General features: G+C 41.6%; 3 protein-coding genes across 8 annotated transcripts; 1 reads left to right on the forward strand and 2 right to left on the reverse strand.

Annotated features, from left to right (window-relative positions):
* Positions 1-8: 8 nt before the first annotated feature.
* On the reverse strand, positions 9-7,422 carry LOC105700964 (mitochondrial Rho GTPase). Of its 4 annotated transcripts, XM_012427310.2 has the most exons (14): positions 6,540-7,422; positions 6,260-6,465; positions 6,137-6,187; positions 5,958-6,059; positions 5,835-5,876; positions 5,596-5,761; positions 5,400-5,520; positions 5,137-5,329; positions 4,473-4,739; positions 4,182-4,394; positions 3,535-3,731; positions 2,740-2,778; positions 2,445-2,516; positions 9-1,090 (listed from the first exon to the last, which is right to left on the reverse strand). In XM_012427310.2, exons 1-14 carry the CDS (start codon positions 6,754-6,756, stop codon positions 964-966), a joined length of 2,013 nt encoding a protein of 670 aa, XP_012282733.1. In that variant the 5' UTR covers positions 6,757-7,422; the 3' UTR covers positions 9-963. The 4 variants fall into 4 exon arrangements, with proteins under 4 accessions (XP_012282733.1, XP_012282734.1, XP_012282735.1 ...); XM_012427311.2 differs by lacking the exon at positions 2,740-2,778 and having other exon boundaries at positions 6,540-7,419; XM_012427312.2 differs by lacking the exon at positions 2,445-2,516 and having other exon boundaries at positions 6,540-7,419.
* Positions 7,423-12,957: 5,535 nt separating this feature from the next.
* Positions 12,958-17,118, forward strand: LOC105700780 (hexamerin). Its single transcript, XM_023434758.1, has 8 exons — positions 12,958-13,033; positions 13,580-13,920; positions 14,175-14,462; positions 14,578-14,996; positions 15,081-15,601; positions 15,716-15,852; positions 15,928-16,207; positions 16,394-17,118. The coding sequence occupies exons 1-8, from the start codon at positions 12,958-12,960 to the stop codon at positions 17,116-17,118; spliced, it is 2,787 nt and encodes a 928-aa protein (XP_023290526.1).
* An 869-nt stretch (positions 17,119-17,987) lies between these two features.
* On the reverse strand, positions 17,988-20,370 carry LOC105701057 (troponin C). 3 transcript variants are annotated; one of them, XM_012427478.1, is made up of 3 exons: positions 20,257-20,370; positions 18,453-18,873; positions 17,988-18,202 (listed from the first exon to the last, which is right to left on the reverse strand). In XM_012427478.1, the coding sequence occupies exons 2-3, from the start codon at positions 18,853-18,855 to the stop codon at positions 18,174-18,176; spliced, it is 432 nt and encodes a 143-aa protein (XP_012282901.1). In that variant the 5' UTR covers positions 18,856-18,873; positions 20,257-20,370; the 3' UTR covers positions 17,988-18,173. The 3 variants fall into 3 exon arrangements, with proteins under 3 accessions (XP_012282901.1, XP_012282898.1, XP_012282902.1); XM_012427475.1 differs by lacking the exon at positions 20,257-20,370 and adding an exon at positions 19,721-19,846; XM_012427479.2 differs by lacking the exon at positions 20,257-20,370 and adding an exon at positions 19,306-19,479.
* Positions 20,371-22,234: the final 1,864 nt, after the last annotated feature.

Here is a 22,234-nt window from a genome sequence, read left to right on the forward strand (position 1 = left end):
GGCGTTTGTTAAACTGATCATAAATAATTCAAAGTTTATTAATGATTTAACAAAAAAATACGTTGTTTTTTATAGCATAAATGACTCCTCAAAAAAAGAGGCACAGGTGAATTCCCTAGCCAGCTCATCGGAAATAAAAAATCCTGATTTTGGTTCAGACAATAGTTATGCGTGCATAGACTAAGCTAAAAATTTCAGATCGATTGGTACCTAACTTTGTAAGATTTTACCTGTACTATATGTAGAAATTATTAGCGAAAAAGCAAAGATTTAAATGGTAAAAGTTTCAAGATTTAAATAGTGAAAAATTGTAAAAAAAAAGAAGTGTACAGCTAATCTGCAATTCTTGCTTCACACATATTGAATACTGAACCTTCGAAATATGACATAAATAAATGTTTGATTTTTCTTTTCGGAGTTATAAAGTAGAATGATCTCTCAAGGAACAGTGTTTCGACATAACCTAGGCAAGACTGAATCGGCTGCGATCCCAGCTGTCAAATATTTATTTCTTCTACCTTTCCTGCTAACACCTATATCCAACTACCCAACACGACACGGTCGCTTCTATACGAGGAAATCAACTGTGTTCCATCGGAGTTCCTTTCGCTCCCTGAATATCAAATATAATCATTTCCTATGACCTGTCAATCCACAGTGATCGGAGGTTACGGAGGTTATGTCACCTCTCGACGCTCTTTCGACGCGAGATTAAAGAAAGTAAATGCACCGTGTGTACTAACTCATCCGTTGTCCTATTTAAATAGTAGTCGTGTATCCGCAGCCAATCAAACGTTCAATTTACAATCATTTGACAGACTGATGGACCCTCGGGTCTCTCCCCGGAGGCCGACACGAGCGGTTTCTGAACAGAGTTTATTAACTTAACGCGAGCTTACAAGGTAGATATTCTTCATCGACGAAGGGCACAAGGGAGACGAGGGACGCGTTGGGGACGCTAGACTATCTCTTGTCGGTGTTTAGAACACGCATCACCACGAACCCAGCAACGGTGGCAGCTGCGATGCCCAGTCCAGCTTTCCACCAAACTACAGAGTCGCCCTGGATCAGACCGAACTGCTTCATGTGCCTTAAAACGGAGAAACACTTCAAGATAAACCAGCCCTACTGCTATTGAGATCGAAAGTCAAAGCTCCTTTATTCCTGCATACTTAAGATGAAGTGAAACCCCCCCATAAATCAGTCGACTCGAATAAGACACTTTTTTTAAAGTGTAATGGTAATCGAGAAACTCGCATTTGAACGGGATAAAGGCAAAAAAAGTGTCTTATGCGCTCCTATGTTAAAATGAACGTCGGCAACGAAGGTATTTAGAAAAACCTTTTTCCACCGACGTCGATCAAGTTTCTCGACGAGTTTCACTTCACCTTAATTCACTGGAGTGAAATCTACAAAAACAAAAAAAAAAAAGCACCCAAAGAAAATGATTGCTTCAATGTCTTTCCTTTTATGTATAATAGGGAGGAAGAAAAGATCTATTGACATTCGACACTGAGGGCTGAGACATGTTAAACCTAAGGAATCTTTCTGCCGTCCGAGAAAGCCTTGATTTTGTATATTAATCGAGTAAATGAGATAGCACCAAAGTGAAGAATTAGGTTAAAATGAATGCTGTCAGGACTAGCTTTGTCGAACGTCAAAGTAGTCCAGGCTCACAAAATCCACTGCAGACTGAACAAGGGGCAGGCATGAGAGAGCAGGGCTGTCTGCAATGGTAATTTTTAATCAATTAGACTGCTTATAAAGATACAGTGCAAAGTATCTTTCGTTCTTATGTTTTAGATGTGATACGAAAGTGGTTTTTGAGACATAAACTTATTTATAAAAGTTTTTTCTTAACTGGGCGTACCATTTGAAATTTTATAGAGGCCCTGAAATTTCATTTTTAAACAATTTTTTCTATAAACAATTAATTTTGTTACAAAAAATGGAATTTCATGGGTGTCAAGACCTTCTGTAGGGCCTCCATATTCATAATAAAATGAGAGAAAATATCAAACGAAGAGGTGCATCCAGTTTGGGGAAAAGTTTCATAAATGAGACCTCTCAGACGTCGCTTTCATATCGCTTTAACTTTCCGCAGCCTTGCATCGTGGCTCGATACTCGATTTCATGTAACAGTTTTACTCCTATTAAACATTCTTTCATCGTAGTTAACGTATTCTGTCAATTTGATCAACACAATTCAGCCTTGCTCGGAGGATTCCGCAGATCGTTGTCGAGAATAACAATTGTCTACCGATGAGGGCAACGGTCTCCGAGAGACCGAGCGAAGCTATCCTTCTCGAAGGTACACCAGCTCATGCTCATGCACATGAAAGCACAGGATCAATTTATAGGCGAGAAAAGGGGATGTAGAAACCTTGGCAAGCGGTTAGAAGAACGCAGGAATGTAAAGAGAGAGAAAATAGGCGAAAAGGAACCTTGCGAGCGAGTCCCACCACTCAGTGGATGATGGTTCGACAAGTAACATGTGGACCATACGCCTCAAAGGACTGAAAAGATCCAAGAGAATCCGAATATTATGAAAAAGTCTCGCCACTGCACAAGGTTCTAAGAGGAGGCGAATGAAAATCTATTGGTTTATGCACACCGAGAGCCTAAATGATTGTGCAACCGCTCCGGCCTTGTCACGAGTCAAATGAGAAACGCGGCTTGACAGCTTAAACTCTAAGTGTTTCTTTTAATATATACAGTGAGAAAGTTTGTTCTACGAACCTGTGCTTGTAAAACAATACCCACGCTGCTTGAAAGCGGCTAAACACGAAATAGCTCTTCGTTAGTGTCTAGAGGTACCTGGTTCGCTTCTGCATAAATTAGGTTATGTCCGGTCTTTTGCTCTAAGGGCGACGCGACACCACTTTAACGAACGATTTAAGCCCCGCGGGCTGTTTATGCCAGCAATTAACGGGAAATTTAGAGTGTAGCTGTTTTTGTAAAGCGAACTAGGGTCGATTGAGAGCGATAGTTTACTGGCTGACCTCTGATAGAAGATCGTAAGTGGGTTTCACGAAGTAACGTAAGGAGCTCTCATGTTGTGGGTCATCCCTGAAAATTCTGGCCCCGATCATCAGCAGCGATGAATTCGACGTCAGAATTCAGCTAGCATTAACACTAGTGATCTTGCCGGAAAGGTGCTGTTATCTGATTATTCAATATGGTGACGTTTAAGGTGAAGTAAATCTTGTGTCGAACCAGCTGATTCAAACATTTCTTTTTTAAGATTCTTGCACTGAATTGTCTGAAATTTTGACATATGACCTGTGAGCACCTAAAGAATGCCCTGATACTTTCAAAATCTGGATTAAAAAAAAAAGTTTTTATTTAACATTTAGTCCTAACGTTACAACGTCCATTTGTGAAAATTTAAAAGAGCCGGATTTTCCCGCATGAGTCGCTAGTGTTACCGTTGATTAACTTGGTAACGAAATGTGGGTTTACCTTAACATGGAAGTGGGACTTCGTTATGCTACTTCGTGGTGGGTTTGTAAGGATATCATTGAGAGTACTTACGGGAAAGCAGCCATGGTCGCTAATTTGACGAAGATCTCTCGGCGCACCGTCCGAGATATACTGTAAGGTTGAGGCGGCATGAGTTTGTATTTGCTGCAGAAACTCACAGGCTGAAGAAGGTACTCCTGCTTCGCCTCGGTCAGATCACTCTTGTTCGCTACGACGAGCACCGGTATCTTGCTATCGGCAAAATACTTCTGCAAGACGAAGCATTAAATTCACACAGGCTCACTTGTAGACTAATGTACCATATAGTATATTTACACGTGTTACCTTACACCGGTGTCATAACTACTGGTATTAAGGTGATGTCAAAGTGGTACTTTAAATTATTAAACACTTAAAAAAGTCTATGAACAAATACAAAACAATTGAAATTATATGAGTGTCAAGACCTTTCTTAGAACTTTTATATTTATATAGTGAGATTTTAAACCATTCGATGCATCAAGTTTCACGAATGAGACTCCTTGGATGTTGCTTTCATATCACCTTAAGTGTCATGTAAATGCTATTTTATTCCGGTTTTACCGATCACAGCAGCGTAAAACGGCAATTGGACGACGCTTAACACGGGTGCAAAAGTAACGTGTGTAATGTACTAATAGATAAGTAACAACGTATGTATGTGTAATTTCAATACGAACAATGAATATCCGTGCAATGTATTCAAAGGACTTGGGGTTGCTAGTGTCATAGACGAGGGCCGCAGCGTCGCACTGGATCTGGGCCGGGGTTAAGGCATCTTGAACGTTCATCACGTTTATGTCCCGGAGCACAATCATTTTCTCCTGACCGTAGACGTGCACGGTGTTGACGGTGACTCGACAGTCCGGTGGCACCGACTTGTCGGTCAGTTTCTACAAGTTGGACCATGAGCAAGGTCTTCTGGCGGATAAATTACGTTAAGGGTCACTTTTTCATATTACAAGGTCTACCTCGAGTTTGGGGTCGACGAAGGTCCTGCACAATGTCGTTTTTCCGCTGCTCTTCGGGCCGATTACGTGACAAGTATAGACGTTCCTGCTCGATTGCTTCTTCGCTAGGTCTAGCTTCTTCTCTCGTGTCACGGTAATCGCGCAGGTCTGGCACTCGTTGTTGTACATGTTGTAACCGAGATACGCCATGTACTCCAGGGTTTTGCGTACGTTAGTCAGGGTAAGGAGGGCCCACTGACACATGTAGCCTTGGAACGTAATCCACCCCTGTAGGAGTTAAGTTGACAATTTAAAGGTTTTTATTTCTGGGAGCAAGTGTTTATTATTTTCTTTTTTTCCCCCTTTTTTTGGTAAAGAGGTTCATGTTCATTATTTTAAAATATGTACGAATCGTTTTTTTTATATCAGGCATACCACGAAACAAAAAAAAATCATATTAATTAAGGTGATATTAAAGTGGCGTCTGAAGGGTATTATTAATAAAAATGTTTTTTGGACAGGGTGTATCGAATCGTTTAAAATTGTACCACCTATGTATGAAGGATCTAAGGACGGTTTAGACCACTACGAAATTTCATTTTTTTTTAAATTTGTTTATAAACAATTTATTTTTCAATCTAGGTGGAGAATTTTAAAATGAAGGAGGGTGTATTTTGTATTGTACCTTCTCGTTTGTAGGCACGGTGTATTTGTACTCATCACCCCATGGTGGCGTCAAACACCGAGAGAATAACGCTTCCAGCTCTGATGGAGACAATGCTCCATCCCGATCCCTGTCATGCTGCATGAACAGCAACGTTACAAACTCTTGTCCCTTGTGGGACAGCTCTGTTGTACAACCCAGCGGTACCTTCAAACTTTATTACACGTTTTTAATTGCAGTCAAATACTTAGAAACAAATCTGATATTACAAATTAAGCACTTACGGAGGATGGATGTATTCCTTCGACATCTGCAATTCATTGTCGTACCCAAACTTTCTTAGGACAGCCCATGTAGTCTCATTACGTCCTCGCTGTATGAACAAACACTGAAGATACATAAAACCTGTAAATAGTGACATTTAAAGTAATTGGTATCATTGTGCCTCGTCATCCCTGAGTGCAGATAGACATTACGGACCTTTCATTGTAACACAACCATTGCAAATGCCATCCTGAATGTTTTTTGAAAGAACCGCCTTGACATCCTCCAGAACCTGAGGTTGTAAAGGAGTATTGAAGCACCATTGTTGAAAAGCATTTAACTCCATATCATTTAATAGACCATCATTGTCAAGGTCACATATCTATGGAAAATAGAAATCGTGAGAAAATATTTGGAGGATATTTATCATAACAGCAATTATTCAATAAACTCACTTTGAATATTCTCTGAAGTGCAGTTTTGCATTCGTCTGTGAGCTGAAATGTTAACAATATATAATTATCAATTCACAAGGCTGAACAATTGTTTAAAAAATGTTCATGTAATAAATGACATACCTCTTGGGTATCGTAATTGTAAAGCGGCGTCGTGGGATGCAAGACAGCTTTTTGTGCGTAGTAAAACATCTCCGAAATGTTTTGCAACGTTTTTGCGGAACACTGTAACAAGATTTGCCTTAAATAATGAACAGATCAAGTAGCAGAACATATAACAAAAGTGAAAGCCTTAGTTTTACCTCGATACAACTTTCAATCTCCGAAAACTCTTTCATTATTGGGTAGACTGCCTAAAATTAGAAAAAAACAGTTTTTAATAACTACTCCCAAAACACCAAAATTCTATCTGATTTGCAACTAACCTCAATCGTAGAATAATCAACGAGATCGATCTTATTCCCCACAAGCACCACAGGGCACCGATTATTACTGGAGCACTTCCTAATAAGCGGCATCCAATAGCTTGCCGCTCTGTCGAGCGTGTCTTCATCCTCCACCGAATACACGACACAAATCACATGCGCTTTCTGGATTTCCTCGGCAAGTTGATCATCCGTTTGCTCCGCAGCTAAACAAACCAACGATCAGAGCTCCATCTACCCTTTCTCTCGATATTTCATTCCAAATCAGCATCGTCATTACCTGAGTAATCGACGATATGCGTTGGCACCTGTTCCGGCGTAACATCAGCAGGGATGGTGATTTCCTCAGCCTTGCTGGGCACATCTTCCGCGTACTCCTCGCTGACCAGGGACAGGATCAGAGAAGTTTTGCCAACGCCACGGTCGCCGACCAGGAGGATCCTGACACTGCGTTTGGGGGCGACGGGCCGATGGACCATGCTTCCGGTGACAACCATTGCTCAGAGCCAAGTCGAGCCCCCACAGTAAGGCATCCTTCTCAGGGCGCAGCTAACCTCTCCGCGATTCTTCCCGCTGTAGCCGGGGCCCTTCTCGTCGGCGCTTCCTGGTGGCCGTCGAACTCACTCGTTGTTAGCCAGCATTTCTCGCGTCCTGGTACCCGGGACCGCCTGAGCGTCTCTCAGGGATGCCGCGACACCGCTTCTTCGCTCAGGAGCCCTCCGAGTCGCGCTCCCAGGATGGCCCCGTTTCAAGGTTATGACCGCTCGAGAGTGCTACTCGCGCACGCGTGTATAGGCACGCGGCGCGCGGCGGAGCTCTCTCGTGCGCAGGACTTCCCGAAGACGACTCTCGGCGGGATGATGCCCGACAAATCCTCCAATCCTCCTCGGGGAAGCGAAATCGCGTACCTGAGGCTTCGGCGATACTTGGCGCGCTGCCGCATCGAATCTTACGCCGGCTCACCGAAGAGACCGGGTCTTCTGCACTCCTTCGTCAAGTAAATCCGCACCGAACACAGTCTTAACCTCTTTTTCTTCGCTTCTGTCTTCACGAGTCGCGTGCAGATACGTGCAGTGATAGCAGATGATAGCGGCGGATCTGAAGATGAGCAGATGCGAGCGATTTTACGGGCCAAGGTATGGGAAACGGGGATGGGTGAACACGGGAACGCTGCGAGTGCATTCGCCGCGCAAGTTGAGACTCGGGCGCCACCATGTTGGAAGCCGCCATCTTGTCGAATCCGGCCATCTCATTGGTTGAGCGGAATGGAATTTGAACTCCGTACTGGGCTACTATTGGTCGAGTTTGAATCGGTGCGCGGTCAATTGGTGGCGAGGACTTTCTTCTCTATCGACTTTGGCGAGATATTCAAAGTTCGTGCATCTGGCGGCGGCGCTTTTTGCATGGGGAATAGACCTCCTGTGATTTTCTGCTTCGCGTGGTATCTGGAGGAATTGTTAGGCCTTGCTTCGATGATGGACATGGAGCGTATAGAAAGCTTTATACGATAGCGCGCTAATGATTGAGGGTTTAATTTAGTTTATTAATTATTCATTGTATGACTAGAGAAACTTATGTCTCTATCAGTTTCAAGAGAATCGTAGAAACTATCTAGGCAATAATTTATGCATTACTGGACTTTCAAAACCATTCTTATGTATCATTTATCGGTAATTTAGGAATGACAACGAAACTTTTTATTTTGAGAATGTTCATATTATAATATGTAGGATTATGAATGGCTCTAATATTAAAATTGTAATCCCATCATTTGTGGTTTCATGGTGCACATATGGAATATTAGAATGCTGTTTGAAATTTAGCGAAATCTATTGTTAAATCTTTGAAACGCATGAAAAAGTTTCATGTAATATATTAGTTTATTCATCATTGGCATGATACATAGACCTGCCAGTGGAAATTAAATTCATAATTAGTAGCATTAAATTTTAATTATATAGTACATAAGAAATTAATAATCAGTGGAGGAGTAAATTGTATGTAAAACAGAATAATATAAATAATTGACGTTACCTTTTAATTCTCCGGATTTCTCATATCGACACAGCTCAGGCTTCATCTATGGAAACAGAAATAACAATTAATAAGATTGTGCAATTAACGTAATACATAAATAATGAATAATCGCAGTGAATGAGACAAATGGGCCTCTTAAGATTAAAGTCAAAGATACAACAAAGAGTTATAACAGACATTAATGTTCAGCATTCTAGATTTCACGTTTTAATAAACAACGGTTTAAAGCTCCCGAGCAAAAATAGAAATAACAATTAATAATACGATTTAATACGTGTAACACATAATTAATAGATATCTCAAGCGAAGGAAACAAATTGACCCCTGAACCCCATAATTTAAGATATAGAACAGACTAATAGCTACAAATATCAATTGCCTTGATTTAAAAACAAATATTTTCAATTCTTTAGTTTATGTACAGCTAAGTCATTTAACAACAGTTGAACCACAATCTAATTGACAACAGTTTAAGGTTCTACGAAAGTAAAAATAATTTTTAAATACGATTTCATTTACGTAGCACATGATCAATGAGTAGCTTTAATGAAGAAAACTGAAATATCCCTCTTAACCAAATAATCCAAGTAAAGAAAAGAATGGCAACCTTGATGTTGCAAATGAATTTTCCATATTTCTATTCATATATTGCCGCTTTAATTTAATTAAGGTGATGTAAAAGGGCTATCTGAGGGGTCTCGTTTATGAAACTTTTCTCCAAACAGGGTGTATGAAATCGTTTGAAATTTTACCTCGTGAACATGAAAGCTTTAAGGAAGGTTCTGACACTTAACTATATCTTACTTAATCTTACTTACTCGCACTTAATTATATCTTAAGTGAAAGAGACAAATCTGTCCGACATTAAATTCAGATATAAAAATGAATAATGGCCTTAACATTACCGTTCAATTTTCCAGATCCGCGGGCATTTACACAGCGACACCTCAATCTAATCAATGAAGACTCTTTGCAGCCAAGGATCCTGTGAAAATGGAAATAACAATTAGTAGCGTCACGCAATCAGGGCGCATTAACGTTAACCGCGGAGCGATTCGAAAGAATGACCACTTTAATTATGACTATAATTATTCCTCGATAAATCGCGCAATGAATCACCCTCGACTCCTCGCCTGGCTACCCCCCGCGAATTGCTCTCATTGACGACAGCCTCTCGATAAGCCCCTTCGCCGGTGGCAAAAATAAACGGCCATCAAATTAAGGCGCAGAACGAGACGATAACCCCTCGCTGCAATCACCTGTGAGAAGCGGGTAATAAGCGCTATCAATGGACCCGTTGCAGAAGCCCTGATAACCTCCTGCAAGGGACTTCGCCTCCAGTAGGTTACACTTTCGCCAAATCCGTGAGATTTCGCAATTCCGCGACCTGCGATCATCATTTCTATGGACAGATAATAAAATAAGTTACAGATTTTCCATAAAATTCCAAGAGGATTTAATAAAGGAAAGTGCAAAATTGTTAATATGTCTTCATTATTGATATGATAACGACTGAGTTAATTCCTTTTCGCCCTGGAATTTCAAAGATCTACAATGTTATCAAACTCATAAGTACTCGAAATTCCGTAATTCGGGATGATTACCTTACACCCACGTATAAAGTGTACAGATAAGAAGTTTTTCCTTGGTATCATTTTCCATTTTCCTCATTTTAGTAAGGGTACATTATAGATATATCGCTTTCATATTTAATTCCAAGTAACTGCAATTTTAGTTTTTCATTCCTTTTTTTAACCACTTGACATTTTCGCCGTTTTAAGTAATTCCTTTACTTTTACGTACAAATGAGGATTCTTTTGAGATTTGTTTAGGAAATCCACGGAGCATCTCTGAATCAATTCACAGCTTCTCACATCAGCAACAATACCATCTTAGTCCGTTAATTTGTCTTATCAAAGCAATAAATGTTACTTAAAAATGTAGTTCTCTCCTCAATCATTCTACGATTTGCGACTTCCCCAATTTTGCAAATTTTCATAAATCTGCGATCCAAAATGACTATTTCTTCTCTACATATCTGTTCCTAAAAAGAGATAAAAGTTAAAAAATGTTTAAAGTTGCATTCTTATTGGTTATCTCTTCCTTAATTTTTTTTTTAGTATAAGAAAGAGTGCAAAACCTCGGTTCCTTGTTACGTAAATTAATCATGAGTTTAGTAATTTTGTAAGTTTCATTTTTCAACCGGATTTGGAAGATTTGTGATTCCACTAAATCCGCTCTGGTTTCGCAATTCTGTGACCTGAGACGATTAATTCACTTCTATCTTTGCAGCTCAGATAAATGTTTCCAGACAAAATTGCATGATTATGGTAATGCCAAAATTAACATCCAAGCCGGGTCGTATCAATTTCGTAAGCTGATTATCCGAATTCCTTTGAATTAGGTTCATTAAAGTATTACAGATGACCAACTACTAATCGTTCTAATCGATTGCAATTCGTTACAATTATTTACCACTTTGCATCCTTACTTATCAAATTTTGTTCAAACAATGAAAAATACAAACTGTAATAAATTATTATTAACTATATTAATACAATATACTCTCGATTAGTACTGGTATTACATCGTTACTGATTCCACAATACTAATTAGTTAAAGAACGCTATAATAGATAACTAAAAGAAGTAACTATTATTAGGGAGAAAATTATAGAATAAAAATTCATTGCAAAAACCACAATGGCGAGGTGTAAATTCGAAATTCATTCTCCCATTGAAAATGTCGTATTTTGTAGCTTTTGAATTAATTACTACTTTTTTTTAAGTGTTATAAATATTGGCTATTGCGAAATTTGAGAAGTTTCTTGCCGCGACCTAAGATTACAATTTTTCTAATCTGTACATTTTTCGATAAAAGCAGTCGAATCGAATTGTTTAAAATGATCCTTGTCGATTGAAATTTCATTTTAATTTTATTTTTTTTCTCTCTCTTTTTGCAAAGTGACGTTGCTTAATGTATATACAATACTTTTCAGAATCGAGATTCAATCTTCAGTATTTGAACTTCGAAATGAATATATTCATGAAAGTTATAACGGTGACATATTCAATAACAAAAGTGACTAATACCAAATAAAAATTACTTAATAAAATATTACTATTCTCCAAAATGCAAATAACGAATGTTTTGCATAACCGTGTCAAGCAAGTTATGCAATCCTGGATATGAGAATGTTTTTTCAACATTTAACAGATATTACCGTAATGTATTGGATAATAAAAATTATTTTATGATTAAAATAGTGCAAATAAAATAATAAAATATCACTATTCTTGCAAATACAAACGAGTATGTATGCTTCGCAGCATCTTGTAAAGAAAATTGTGCAATTCTGGATATGAGAATGTTTTCAATATTTCAATTTTAGAGCAGATGTCTTCATAAATGATATTACGCTAATATATGTGGTAACATGTTGAATAACAAGAATGAGTAATATCGAATGGAAATAAAATATTAATTGCTTTGCAAAATAGCGCTGTTTTCGCAGGCGAAGATACGACTACATGTAAGTCGCGGAATCGTAACGCGAGAGTTGTGCAACTTGACATGTGAATGTCTTCGGCCTTTAAATTTGGAAACGTGTATCTTCGTAACAGATATTATGGTAGACGTGTGTTAACATATTGAATAACAAGTTGATTAAAATAATTGTTCCTTTACAAGTATGGGAACAAGATTATAATTACGTGAGAAGTTTAATGTGAGTTAAATTCAATACGATGAATGTTTTGTAATTATTTAAAGATACCGTAGTTTAATATTTCTTGATGTTAACCGAAATAAAGAAAATCGTGAAGAACGTGAATCTGCAAATGAAGCAGTTTTTTGTAGTACCTCTTAACTTTCAGTTCTTAGACAATATATTAACAGATTTTGAAACGTTTATATTTGATGCAAATGTAAATGCAAGAAGGTGTAGTTATCGAATACACTGCATGGTTAATTACCGTATAGTTACTACATAAATTCATAAAAAAATTCATTACACCGAAACACTAATGACGAATACCTGCTACCTTACAATTAAAGTTGAAATATTTAAATGAAAAAAGAAAATAGGTACTTCAGAATGCAATTGATTAACCTCCAAAGAACTTCCTCTGCAAAACTTAAAGAAAGAACTCTTTTAAAATTAACTATATCCGATTACCAAAGAACGTTCTCAATGAACGTATCTCTACAAAGGACACAGAATGAGGAATGATACTTTACAATTATTGCCCTCGGTTTATCAAAGAAGTTCCTAGTTAAAAACTACTCTAAGTCTCGGAGAGAGTACTTTAGAACTAAAGTTATACCAAAGAATTACCAAATTCCCACTTGCAGTGGTGGCTTTCGTATCGAGTCGAAGACTGTAGAAAAGTTGCAAAGTTACGCTTTCCGAAGACAAGCAGCACTTCGTCCCTACTCCAAGGATGGCTCCATTGAGTGTCGACCTTCGACCTGCACATTTTGGTGGATTAGAAATAGCTGGTGGAATATCTCGAAAGAGAGTCTGAAAGAAGGGAGGCCCGGTATCGAGGGTGGTGGAGGGTCGGCCGGGTCGCTGATAATAGGAGCGTTCTTACCGATAGCTTGACCGTATAAAAAAGCCGGGCCCAGTCGACAGAAGGCATACACCTCATTGTATCACAATGTACCGAAGCCTGATCCTCGTAGCCCTTGTGGCGTTGGCGGCCGCCGTGCCCCAGCCATGGAAGCAGCAAGCTGGTGAGTATACATCGTGACACCTTCCCTGCGGAAGACGTTTATTTTCCCGCTATGGGATTTCCCGATTTCCAACACTTACTGAAATCCCTCTAGGGTGGTTTAACTACAAGTTTTGTCTATCTACCGGTAGATGACATAACTACAATCTTTGCTTTCAGTCGATAGTTTGGTTAAGAATATCGTTAACTTACCAATATGTGTTTCGGTGGAAAGTTTCATCTACTGTCCGTTAGATAGCTTCGATACTAGTTTCCAATACGCGCGCAGAGATGGCGCCACATCTCGGCGCGCATTATTTAAAATCCATATTTTCTTCCCAATATTTGGGCTGATAAAACGAGATTTTCCGCGAGTTGCGAGTTCCTTCTACATGTTTGAATGTTAGTCTTGCAAAATGCATTAGTTTCTTTGTATGCAGTTGAATGATGAGGAGAGTGGACGTGAGTTTAGTTTGGGGATTCCCGGAAAGCAAACACCTTAATTTGGGGAAATAGAGAAAGGTAGAGTTTCAAGGACAATTTGTGAGAGTATCATGTCGTTTTCCAGCCGACAAGGAGTTCCTGACCAAGCAGCAGGATATAATCCACCTGTACCAGCACATGGCATATGACATTCCCAACGAACAGCTGCAGAAACTTGGCCGGCATTACGACATCCAGGCTAACGCCGACCAGTACGAGAACCCCACGGTCGTCAAGTACTACGCCAACGCCGTCGTCCAGGGAGCCGTTCAGCCCAAGGGCACGACTTTCTCCACCTCGATCAGCCAGCTTCGCAAGGAAGTGGCCCTCCTCACCCAGATCCTCCTCGGAGCCAAGGACTACTCCACCTTCTACAAGACTGCCGCCTGGGCTCGCATCCACGTCAACGAGGGACAGTTCGTCAAGGTCCTCCGATCTCCTCCTGCCTTTTCTAAAAATCAAAATTCCCATTTGCTGTTTAATTATTTAAGTATCATTCATATTGAAAAGAAGCGTCGCTTTAGAAGCTAAGAAATTTGTCTTTTGTGGTGTCCAGCTTCATTGATGACACTTCTTACCTCTCTTTGAACTGTTCAAGTGAGATTCAAAGGAACGAGGAGTTAACGTGCAGGTTTTTAGCTGGAAGCAGAGGATAAAGGAAAGTTTGGTTAACTTTGCAGGCCCTGACTACAGCCATCCTCCAGCGCCAGGACACCCAGGGAATCATCCTGCCGGCTCCTTACGAGATCTTCCCCCAGTACTACGTTGACTCGACGATCATCCAGCAAGCCCAGGACATTAGGGTCCACGGAATCCAGAGCCCCTTAACCGAGCACGTCGTCGTCATCCCCGTGAACCACACCGCCTACTTGCCCCAGGGAGAGCACCAGCTTGCTTACTTCACCCAGGACCCCGGTCTAGCGGCCTACTATGCTTACGTTCAGCTCACTGGATGGATGTACGGAGAGGTGAGTGAAGAATTCATGGTCTTCGAGGAAGAGTAGGAACAAGGATTTTTTTCTAGGTTAGGTTAAGGTTGAACGATACAGAATTAATGACTTTACCGGTCTCCAGGGTGAACAGGGACAGCAAACCGAAGGCGTTTACACCCAGGGTTCTCAGTCTGGACAGAACATCGGCCACGGATCCTACTACTACTACTGGCACCAGCAGCTCTTGGCTCACTACAACTTGGAGCGTTTGAGCAACGGATTGGGTCCCATCGATGACATTGACTACAACCAGGTGGATGCCCCCTTCAAGCCCAACCTTCGTTACCAGAACGGTCTGGAATTCCCTGGACGCCCCGAGCACCTGCCACTGAGCCCTGAGAGCGACGACCTCATCGACTACGTCTCCCGCTTGGAGCAGAGACTGAAGGACGCAATTGACTCCGGCAACGTTATCACTCCCCAGGCTGCTTTCCTTTCCCTGTACCAGCCCCAGGGCTTGAACATCCTTGGAGAACTGATCGAAGGCACCGGAAAGAGCGTGAACCCCAGGTGCCAGATTCTAAGCTAAAAATGGGAACGTGTCAGTGTTTAAACCAGAGTCCAGGGAAATAACATAGACTTTTGTTATGTTAGGTACTACGGAAGCTACCAAGGTGCTGCTCGCCAGCTCCTTGGAGGAGCCCCTGAAGCCGCCAACATCTGGCAGTACACCCCGTCCGCCCTGGAACTTGGCCAGACCGCAGTCCGTGACCCTGCCTTCTACCAGCTCTACAAGAAAGTCATCAACCTCTTCGCCCAGTACCAGGAGGGTCTCCCAGCCTACCAGTTCGACGACCTCCTCCTCCCCGGAGTCAAGATTATTAAGGTCGATGTCGACAACTTCGTGACTTACTTCGATGGATTCAACGTTGACTTGGACGGCGCCACCCCCATGCCCGTGGGCCAGCAGCAGCAGTCCTCCCAGATCAAGGCTCAGTACCAGAGGATCAACCACAAGCCCTACGAATACCAGATCATTGCCCAGAGCGACCAGGGTGTCCAGAACGCAGTTGTCCGTGTCTACCTTGGACCGAAATACGGCTACGATGGACTTCCCATCTCCATCTCCGAGAACAGGCTCCTCTTCGTCGAGTTGGACCAGTTTGTGACTGACCGTAAGTTCTGACAGGGTTCTCGTCACCTGGAATTCGATTAACTGGGCTTCGATCCTGAGCAATTTCATGTATCGAGGAGCCAACTGGGTTAATCCTTTGATTCTTGATTCGCAGTCCAGGAAGGCCAGAACGTCATCGTCAGGAACTCCAACCAGGCCCCAGGCCAGAGCCAGGACCACCCATCGGTACACCATCTCCTCCAGAAAATCCAGGACGCCATCCGCTCGCAGCATCCGTTCTACATCGCCCAGGTAGGTCCTAGATGACCTAGGAAGAAGAAGCCGAAGAGTCAAAGATAACCACTGACGACAAATTCACCCTTTCAGCCTGAACAGATCTACGGCTTCCCCGCCAGGCTCGCCCTGCCCAAGGGACAGAACCACGGTTACCCACTTCAGCTCCTAGTCGTGATCTCCGGACCCACCACCGGCGAGAACGTCCAGTACGGCCCAGTGATCCCCCAGGACTTGCAGACCTACTCTCCTTCCCAGTACCAGATCGTCCACCCCGAGCAGTACCAGCAGTACGGCCACGGCATGATCAAGTCCGTCGGTGGCGTATACGAAACCGTTCAGGTCTACCACGAAGGCATCCACCAAGGACAGGGTAGGTCTTCGGCGACCTCGTCCCTTCTCTCTCGCTAAAGACTTCCTGACATAATTCTAAACGTTAATTTCTACATAACAACGTCATGAGGTTCCTGAATACCGAGAATATGAAGAGTCGAGAGCCGCCCCGGTTCCTTTTCAGGGTTTGTGTATTACACGGCTAAAGCCTTTGATCTTCTTCTAGGAGTCGACAGCCAGGTCAGCCAGAGCAGCCTGTACCAGCCCCATCTCGGTCACTACCCCTACACCCATCAGCATTACAGCCAGCACTGGCAGCAACAGTACCAGTCCGGCCAGCACCATCAGCACTGGCAGCAGCAGCAGCATTGGCACGGAAGCCAGGTTGAAGGTCAGGTCGCTGGAGTCGAGGGTGTCGCCGGAGTTGAGGGTGTCGCACAGTCCGGAGTTCAGGGCTCGCAAGGTGGCCAGGGATACCAGCAGGGTCAAGGATACCAGCAGGGTCAGGGATACCAGCAGGGTGGACAAGTATACCAGCAGGGAGGTCAGGGATACCAGCAGGGAGGTCAGGGATACCAGCGGGGTCAGGGATACCAGCAGGGGCTAGGATACCAGCAGGGAGGTCCAGGATACCAGCAGGGAGGTCCAGGACACCAGCAGGGAGTCCAGGGACAGTACGGATCCGGCAGCCAGCACGTTAGCGGAAAGTACCAGAGCATCCTCCAGGGTCAAGGTCAGGTTCAGACCCAGGTCCAAGGCCAGAAGGTCAAGTCCGTCAGCCAGTACTTCGCCAGCAAACCCATCGACCAGATCATCGGTGGTGCCGTTTCCTTCGACGGAAAACCCCTGGGATACCCGCTCGAGAGGCCCCTCGCTCCTGGGGCTCTTCAGGTTCCCAACATCAAGGTCATCGACGTCAAGGTCTATCACGAGGACAGCCAGACCATCTAGGATGGGTCTGATGGTCCCGCACTTCACTTAGGCTAATTGATGGTCGAATGAGCTTTTTGTAATTAATTTTTGGATTTCGTCGCAAGGAATAAAGCGTATTGATACGCAACTTCTTCTTCTTGTTTGTACCTTGAATCTTTAGGTTAGTGTATGTTTAGTTATGGTTACTGCGGTGGAAGGTGAAGGAATTTTTGGGATGCGATGAAGAGATGAGGATGGTCAAGGAGGAAGCAAGTTCATTAATTAATGCACCGGATTGCCGATGCAAGTGACTGCAGTTATTAGTTGCATTAAGAGCTGGGATTAAACGGTGATATGGCTCTTTTAACTGGATTTCTTGATTCTAAGTTTCAGCTTTTTGCAATTTTAAACTACAGATTTTGACGTTTCTCATTCCATAAATTGATTCGATTCTAAATTTTCGATTCTCAACATTTAAATCCTGAAGTTTTAACGTCTTAGCCGAATTTGTCAATGCAGTTAATTGCAATAATTAGTATCCATTAGTTGCATTGAAAGTTGAGGGCAAATAACAAAGGTTCCTCTCTTTTAAGTTAGTTCCTTGGATTCCCTAGATTTTGCGATTTTCAACATTCAAATGCAAAAATTTCAACGTTTTAATCGAACTTGCCAATGCAATTAATTCAAGTTAATTGTACCGAGAATTGGAATCAAATGACAAGAGGTCCTTCGTTTTTGTTAATTCAGCTGATATTCTTTTAAGTTTTAGTCTCATGACTATCATCCAGGACTAGTCTTTTCCTTGTCTCTCTCGAAAATGCTAATAATTCAAGTTTCAGGATTCCAGAAGGAATTTGAAACTTGGGAGGCCGATGGAGGAAGAGAACTCGCCAACGAGGAGGCGGCCATTGAAAATAGCACCAGGTAATAACTTTATTAATAGTCTCAGGTCGCCGATGGTAACGATCCGATGACGCGAAGTCACACCAGGAAGGACCCTCGGCTTCGAATAACCTTCGACCTCGAAGAAGGTCCCCGAAGATGGCCTCTGATCCCCTCCGATCTTCTTGGTCCTCGAAACTCCCCGAGGTCCTTCATTCTCCGGTCATCATCTCCATGAACTCTGCAAATTAATATAAAATCCACGTATATTCGCAATGGAAATTGTTAAATTATAATTAAAATGTAATTCTAGTAAATTTCTAGAAGAAAATCAAATTACAATGAAAGTCTCTGGTACCAAGATCATTAGTATCGATTTTAGAAATGGTAAGATCAAAGTTGTTCTCCTATCTTATAAATGAAAATCAACATAAGAAATGTAAATAAATTCTTTAAAATCATCTTTAATTTAGGAAAGGAAAGCAAATTACCATCGAAGTCTACGGTGCCAGAACCGTCGGTATCAATTTCAGCGATGATTCCATCGAGATCAGAGTTGGTCAGTTTATCATCGAGAGCGGCGAGGATCTCCTTCAGGGTTGCGGTGGTGATATATCCGTTTCCCTCGCGATCGTAAAGCCTGAAAGCTTCCTTAAGTTCTTCCTGCATGGCTTCGGCATCCTCTTCTTCAAGGAAGCGGCCGGCGATCTTGCAGAATCCGTCGAAGTTGACTTTGCCGGTTCTTTCGGGATCGTTTTCTTCGATCAGGGAGTTGAGGTCGGCGTCGTCGAAGAGCTGACCCATCGTGTTCAGGATAGTTGAGATCTTTAGGGTGTCGATGAAGCCGCTCTTCGTTGTGTCGAACATCTGGAAGGCTTTTCGCATCACCGCCATTTTCTGCTCGTCTTCCTCCTGCAGGGCGGTAAAAAGGAAAATTAATCATTCACCTCTATTTTTACGTTCACTAACGATGCAGTTTTCTGCTAATCTTCAAGATTGGTACACGAAATTGGCTAAAATTATTATATATGAAGGTCTTTATCAGAAATCTTAATTTCAATTTATGCAAATTCTGTTTAAATAAAACTTGATTTAATGCAAGTAGCTGTCGGAAATGTGTTTCTAGTATTGAGAAAAAGTATTTCCTCTGTTCAAATATTTACTTTTCAAAGTATCTGACACTTTGCTACTACACGTGGCGAGCCTGATCGCCATCTTTCACAACAAAAAAAATCGTTGGATTTCTTGTCTCAAATGTATTTCTATACATCCGATAACTTTTATCTTTCAAAATTTGCCGCACTTTTCTGTGCAGAAATCGCGAATTATATCATTTTTAATCACTTTATCACAGGTGATGGAGTGGCCGCCATCTTGTCTCTTCCAGCCGTGTAAGTAAAACCAAGAAAAGTCATTCTTTTATCGAACGTCTTTCTCTTCGAAGCAATCTTCACGTCCCGAAAATTGTTTCTTACATTCAGGAATATTCATTTCTCAGAATACCCAACACTTTCCGGCACTGATATCGAGAAATAATGAGATTTTTCAGCGTCCCGACAACAGCCGAGGTGACAGGCACGGCCGCCATCTTGGTTTCCTTGAGCGCGGCAAGTAGCGATGAAAAAATCCAATTCGTTATCAATTTCCCACTGATTCCATGCAACTTGCTTCCAGATAATTGCGAATAATGATTTCGGACAATTTCTTGTGATAGTTTAGGAAAAATCGTGAAAGAAGACTCGAGTTCGGGGAGTCTTACCATGATGAACTATGGTGGGTGGTTGTTGGCGTTTCGCACGACGTACCGTGGACACCTGAAAGCCGAAGGCTTTTCCGCGGGGTATAAAGCTTACCCGCGGTCCGGATAACCAGCTAGAAAGCTTACGTGCAAAAATAGAGTGCGACGAAAAATGAAATATGCTATAAGTGCGCGTTTCTAACGCGTCGCGTCCATGGTCGCGTCAAGGAGCCGTGTCACTGCGTCCCCGGTGGGACGTGCAGTCGCGATTTTACAGTGGCTTCTTTACGAATATTGGATAAAATATGAGTAAATGTTGCGGATCGTTCATTTTGTTCATTGAAATTATGCTAACACGGTTTATAATAATTAAAAGGAATTCGGTCATGATTTTGCGATGGTTTCTGCTGTGAGTCCTGGCTATATTATCAACCGGTGAAATCGTTAAATCCTGATTAAATTCTTCGGTGTGAGTAGCAAAAGTGTCCTTTAAACTCGACTAGAAAATTTATTCACGTCGGTGGGTAAAAAAAAAGCATAGCTAATTTCTTGCCTACTTCTTCAGATTTTCAAGATGTCGGCATGTATGTCTTCTGCACGGCCATTGCGCCGGAAAGATGCGAATGTCTTCTCACGGACGATTAACGGAACGACGCCTCCGATAGCTGTCGTTGGAAAGAGAGCACGGGGTGTGCCAAATTTTGAAAAGAGGCTCGTGCCAAAAACAGCCGCGTCTTAATACACGACTCGTTAAGAGCACGCGAGTCGCGGTTCTCCGGCATCAGGACATTTTGGCTCCACTCCTTTTCGTTTACAGTGGGTTACACGGTGGACCAAATTCACCTGTAAATTGCGATTCCACGAATTTTCGTTCCTGAGTTGCAGGACATTTTCGGGAAACCAGTTTTAGCGTATCCAATTACCTAGTGTATCCAATTTACCTTTAAACTGAAATTAAATCCGACTTGGTACACAGTGGGCTGTAGGGGTATTTAATTTACCTGTACAATGCAGTTAAGTCCATTTTACTTTATAGTAGATTATACAGTGGATGAAATTTATCTGTAAATTGTAATTCTACGAATTTTGGTTTCTAGATTACAGGACATTTTGGGGTAACTAGTTTTTACGTACAATGGGTTATGCGGAGTGTCCGGGTTACCTGTTAATTGGAATTAAATTGAGCTTAATAATGCATTAAGATATTGAATTAATTTTGTAATCGCTCTCTCCAGGATGGAGTGTCCAATTTGGGGTAAAATGGGGGTAAAATTGAAATTCTTACTGAAGCAAGTTATATCGAGAACTTATCTCGATAGTCGCCTCAAGAAGCACTATGCAATTCGAATTAAATTTAAGTAAACGATAAACAAAATGAAAATTAAAAAATAGGAGACATGTAGAGAACAAAAATGCATTAATGAAAGCTTCTCTACGACATAGTGTTAAAAACGTTGTAATAAATTCAATTTGCAATCGTTCTCTCGAGGATGGATTGTTCAATTTGGAGCAAAATGGGGGTGAAATTGAAATTCCTACGGGCGCAAGTTATATTCAGAACTTAGCTTGACGGGGGCGTAATCAGTATGGGATGTACTTGCGCTCCCGAAATACCTGTCGGTTCTTTCGAGAGGTGACGCATCTTCTTATGCATGCGAAATCCGGATGCGGGACCCTGAAGAAGAGGCCGAAGAGCGAGCAGCTCGTTACGGCTCGTAAATCATCTCCTACATAATTTTTCCCCGTCGAGTTTAGCTCGGGTTATTTCTTCGAGGTGTCGCCGATCCTGAAGAGCTCCTCGTCGCTTCCGATTGCGCGTTCTCCAATTATCTCAAATTGTCTCAATTGTCTCAAAGATGCACACCACGTATTTTGGAACGGCGCCTCTTGATTGCACAAGCTGCCGAATACGATCTACTATTTCTTATCTATTTCACAATTTATTTAATAGCTTATATAGCTTTATATATTAATTCCATTTAATGGTTTGTAGATAATAGTTTAATCAGCCATCGTGAATGGTACTATAAGAATTTTGTTCGTCGGTTAGTTTTTTTTTACGAAATTTAGGAATCATACCAAGTGAACGGTTATCCGGATTCTCGGCATCGAAATATCAAAGAAATTCTTAGAAAATTGTCAGATATCAATTTCTATAGAATATTAAATATGTCAAATATGTATCGTGTGAAAGTTAAGTTGTATAAAATGTGGCACTTCGTCATGACCTGAAAAATTAAACCGTGAATTACGAATTTCATACAGAAAGACTACTTGCAAATGAGAAATTCTGCAACGTAGATTGAAGAAGAAAAATCCGACAATGAAAAAAAGGATAATGAAAATATAGATATATGTACAGAAGGAATATGCAGGATACAAGCGTTTTTACGACACCGGCAAAAAACTATAATAAATTCCTGAAACGTGTACTGAAAGTGTCATTCAGATACTCTACACTAAATTTATAGAGTATGAATTTATAGTCCACTAAAAATGTATACATTTTTACCAGCGTATCATTAGCGAACGGAG

This window comes from Orussus abietinus, unplaced genomic scaffold (genome assembly GCF_000612105.2).
Source record: "Orussus abietinus isolate OABI.00-Male unplaced genomic scaffold, Oabi_2.0 scaffold54, whole genome shotgun sequence".
In the NCBI taxonomy this organism is placed as follows: domain Eukaryota; kingdom Metazoa; phylum Arthropoda; class Insecta; order Hymenoptera; family Orussidae; genus Orussus; species Orussus abietinus.

Bases quoted from the DNA above. Each gene is read 5' to 3' on its own strand.
- LOC105700780 (XM_023434758.1), top strand. From the start codon at position 12,958: ATGTACCGAAGCCTGATCCTCGTAGCCCTTGTGGCGTTGGCGGCCGCC. The intron at 15,853-15,927 runs GTAGGTCCTAGA...TCACCCTTTCAG, and splicing joins ATCCGTTCTACATCGCCCAG to CCTGAACAGATCTACGGCTT. The intron at 16,208-16,393 runs GTAGGTCTTCGG...ATCTTCTTCTAG, and splicing joins AGGCATCCACCAAGGACAGG to GAGTCGACAGCCAGGTCAGC.
- LOC105700964 (XM_012427310.2), bottom strand. From the start codon at position 6,756: ATGGTTGTCACCGGAAGCATGGTCCATCGGCCCGTCGCCCCCAAACGC. The intron at 5,877-5,957 runs GTATGTCATTTA...TTAACATTTCAG, and splicing joins ACAATTACGATACCCAAGAG to CTCACAGACGAATGCAAAAC. The intron at 2,517-2,739 runs GTTCGTAGAACA...GGATCTTTTCAG, and splicing joins GTATTGTTTTACAAGCACAG to TCCTTTGAGGCGTATGGTCC.
- LOC105701057 (XM_012427475.1), bottom strand. The intron at 18,203-18,452 runs GTAATTTGCTTT...ATTAATTTGCAG, and splicing joins TGGCACCGTAGACTTCGATG to AGTTCATGGAGATGATGACC.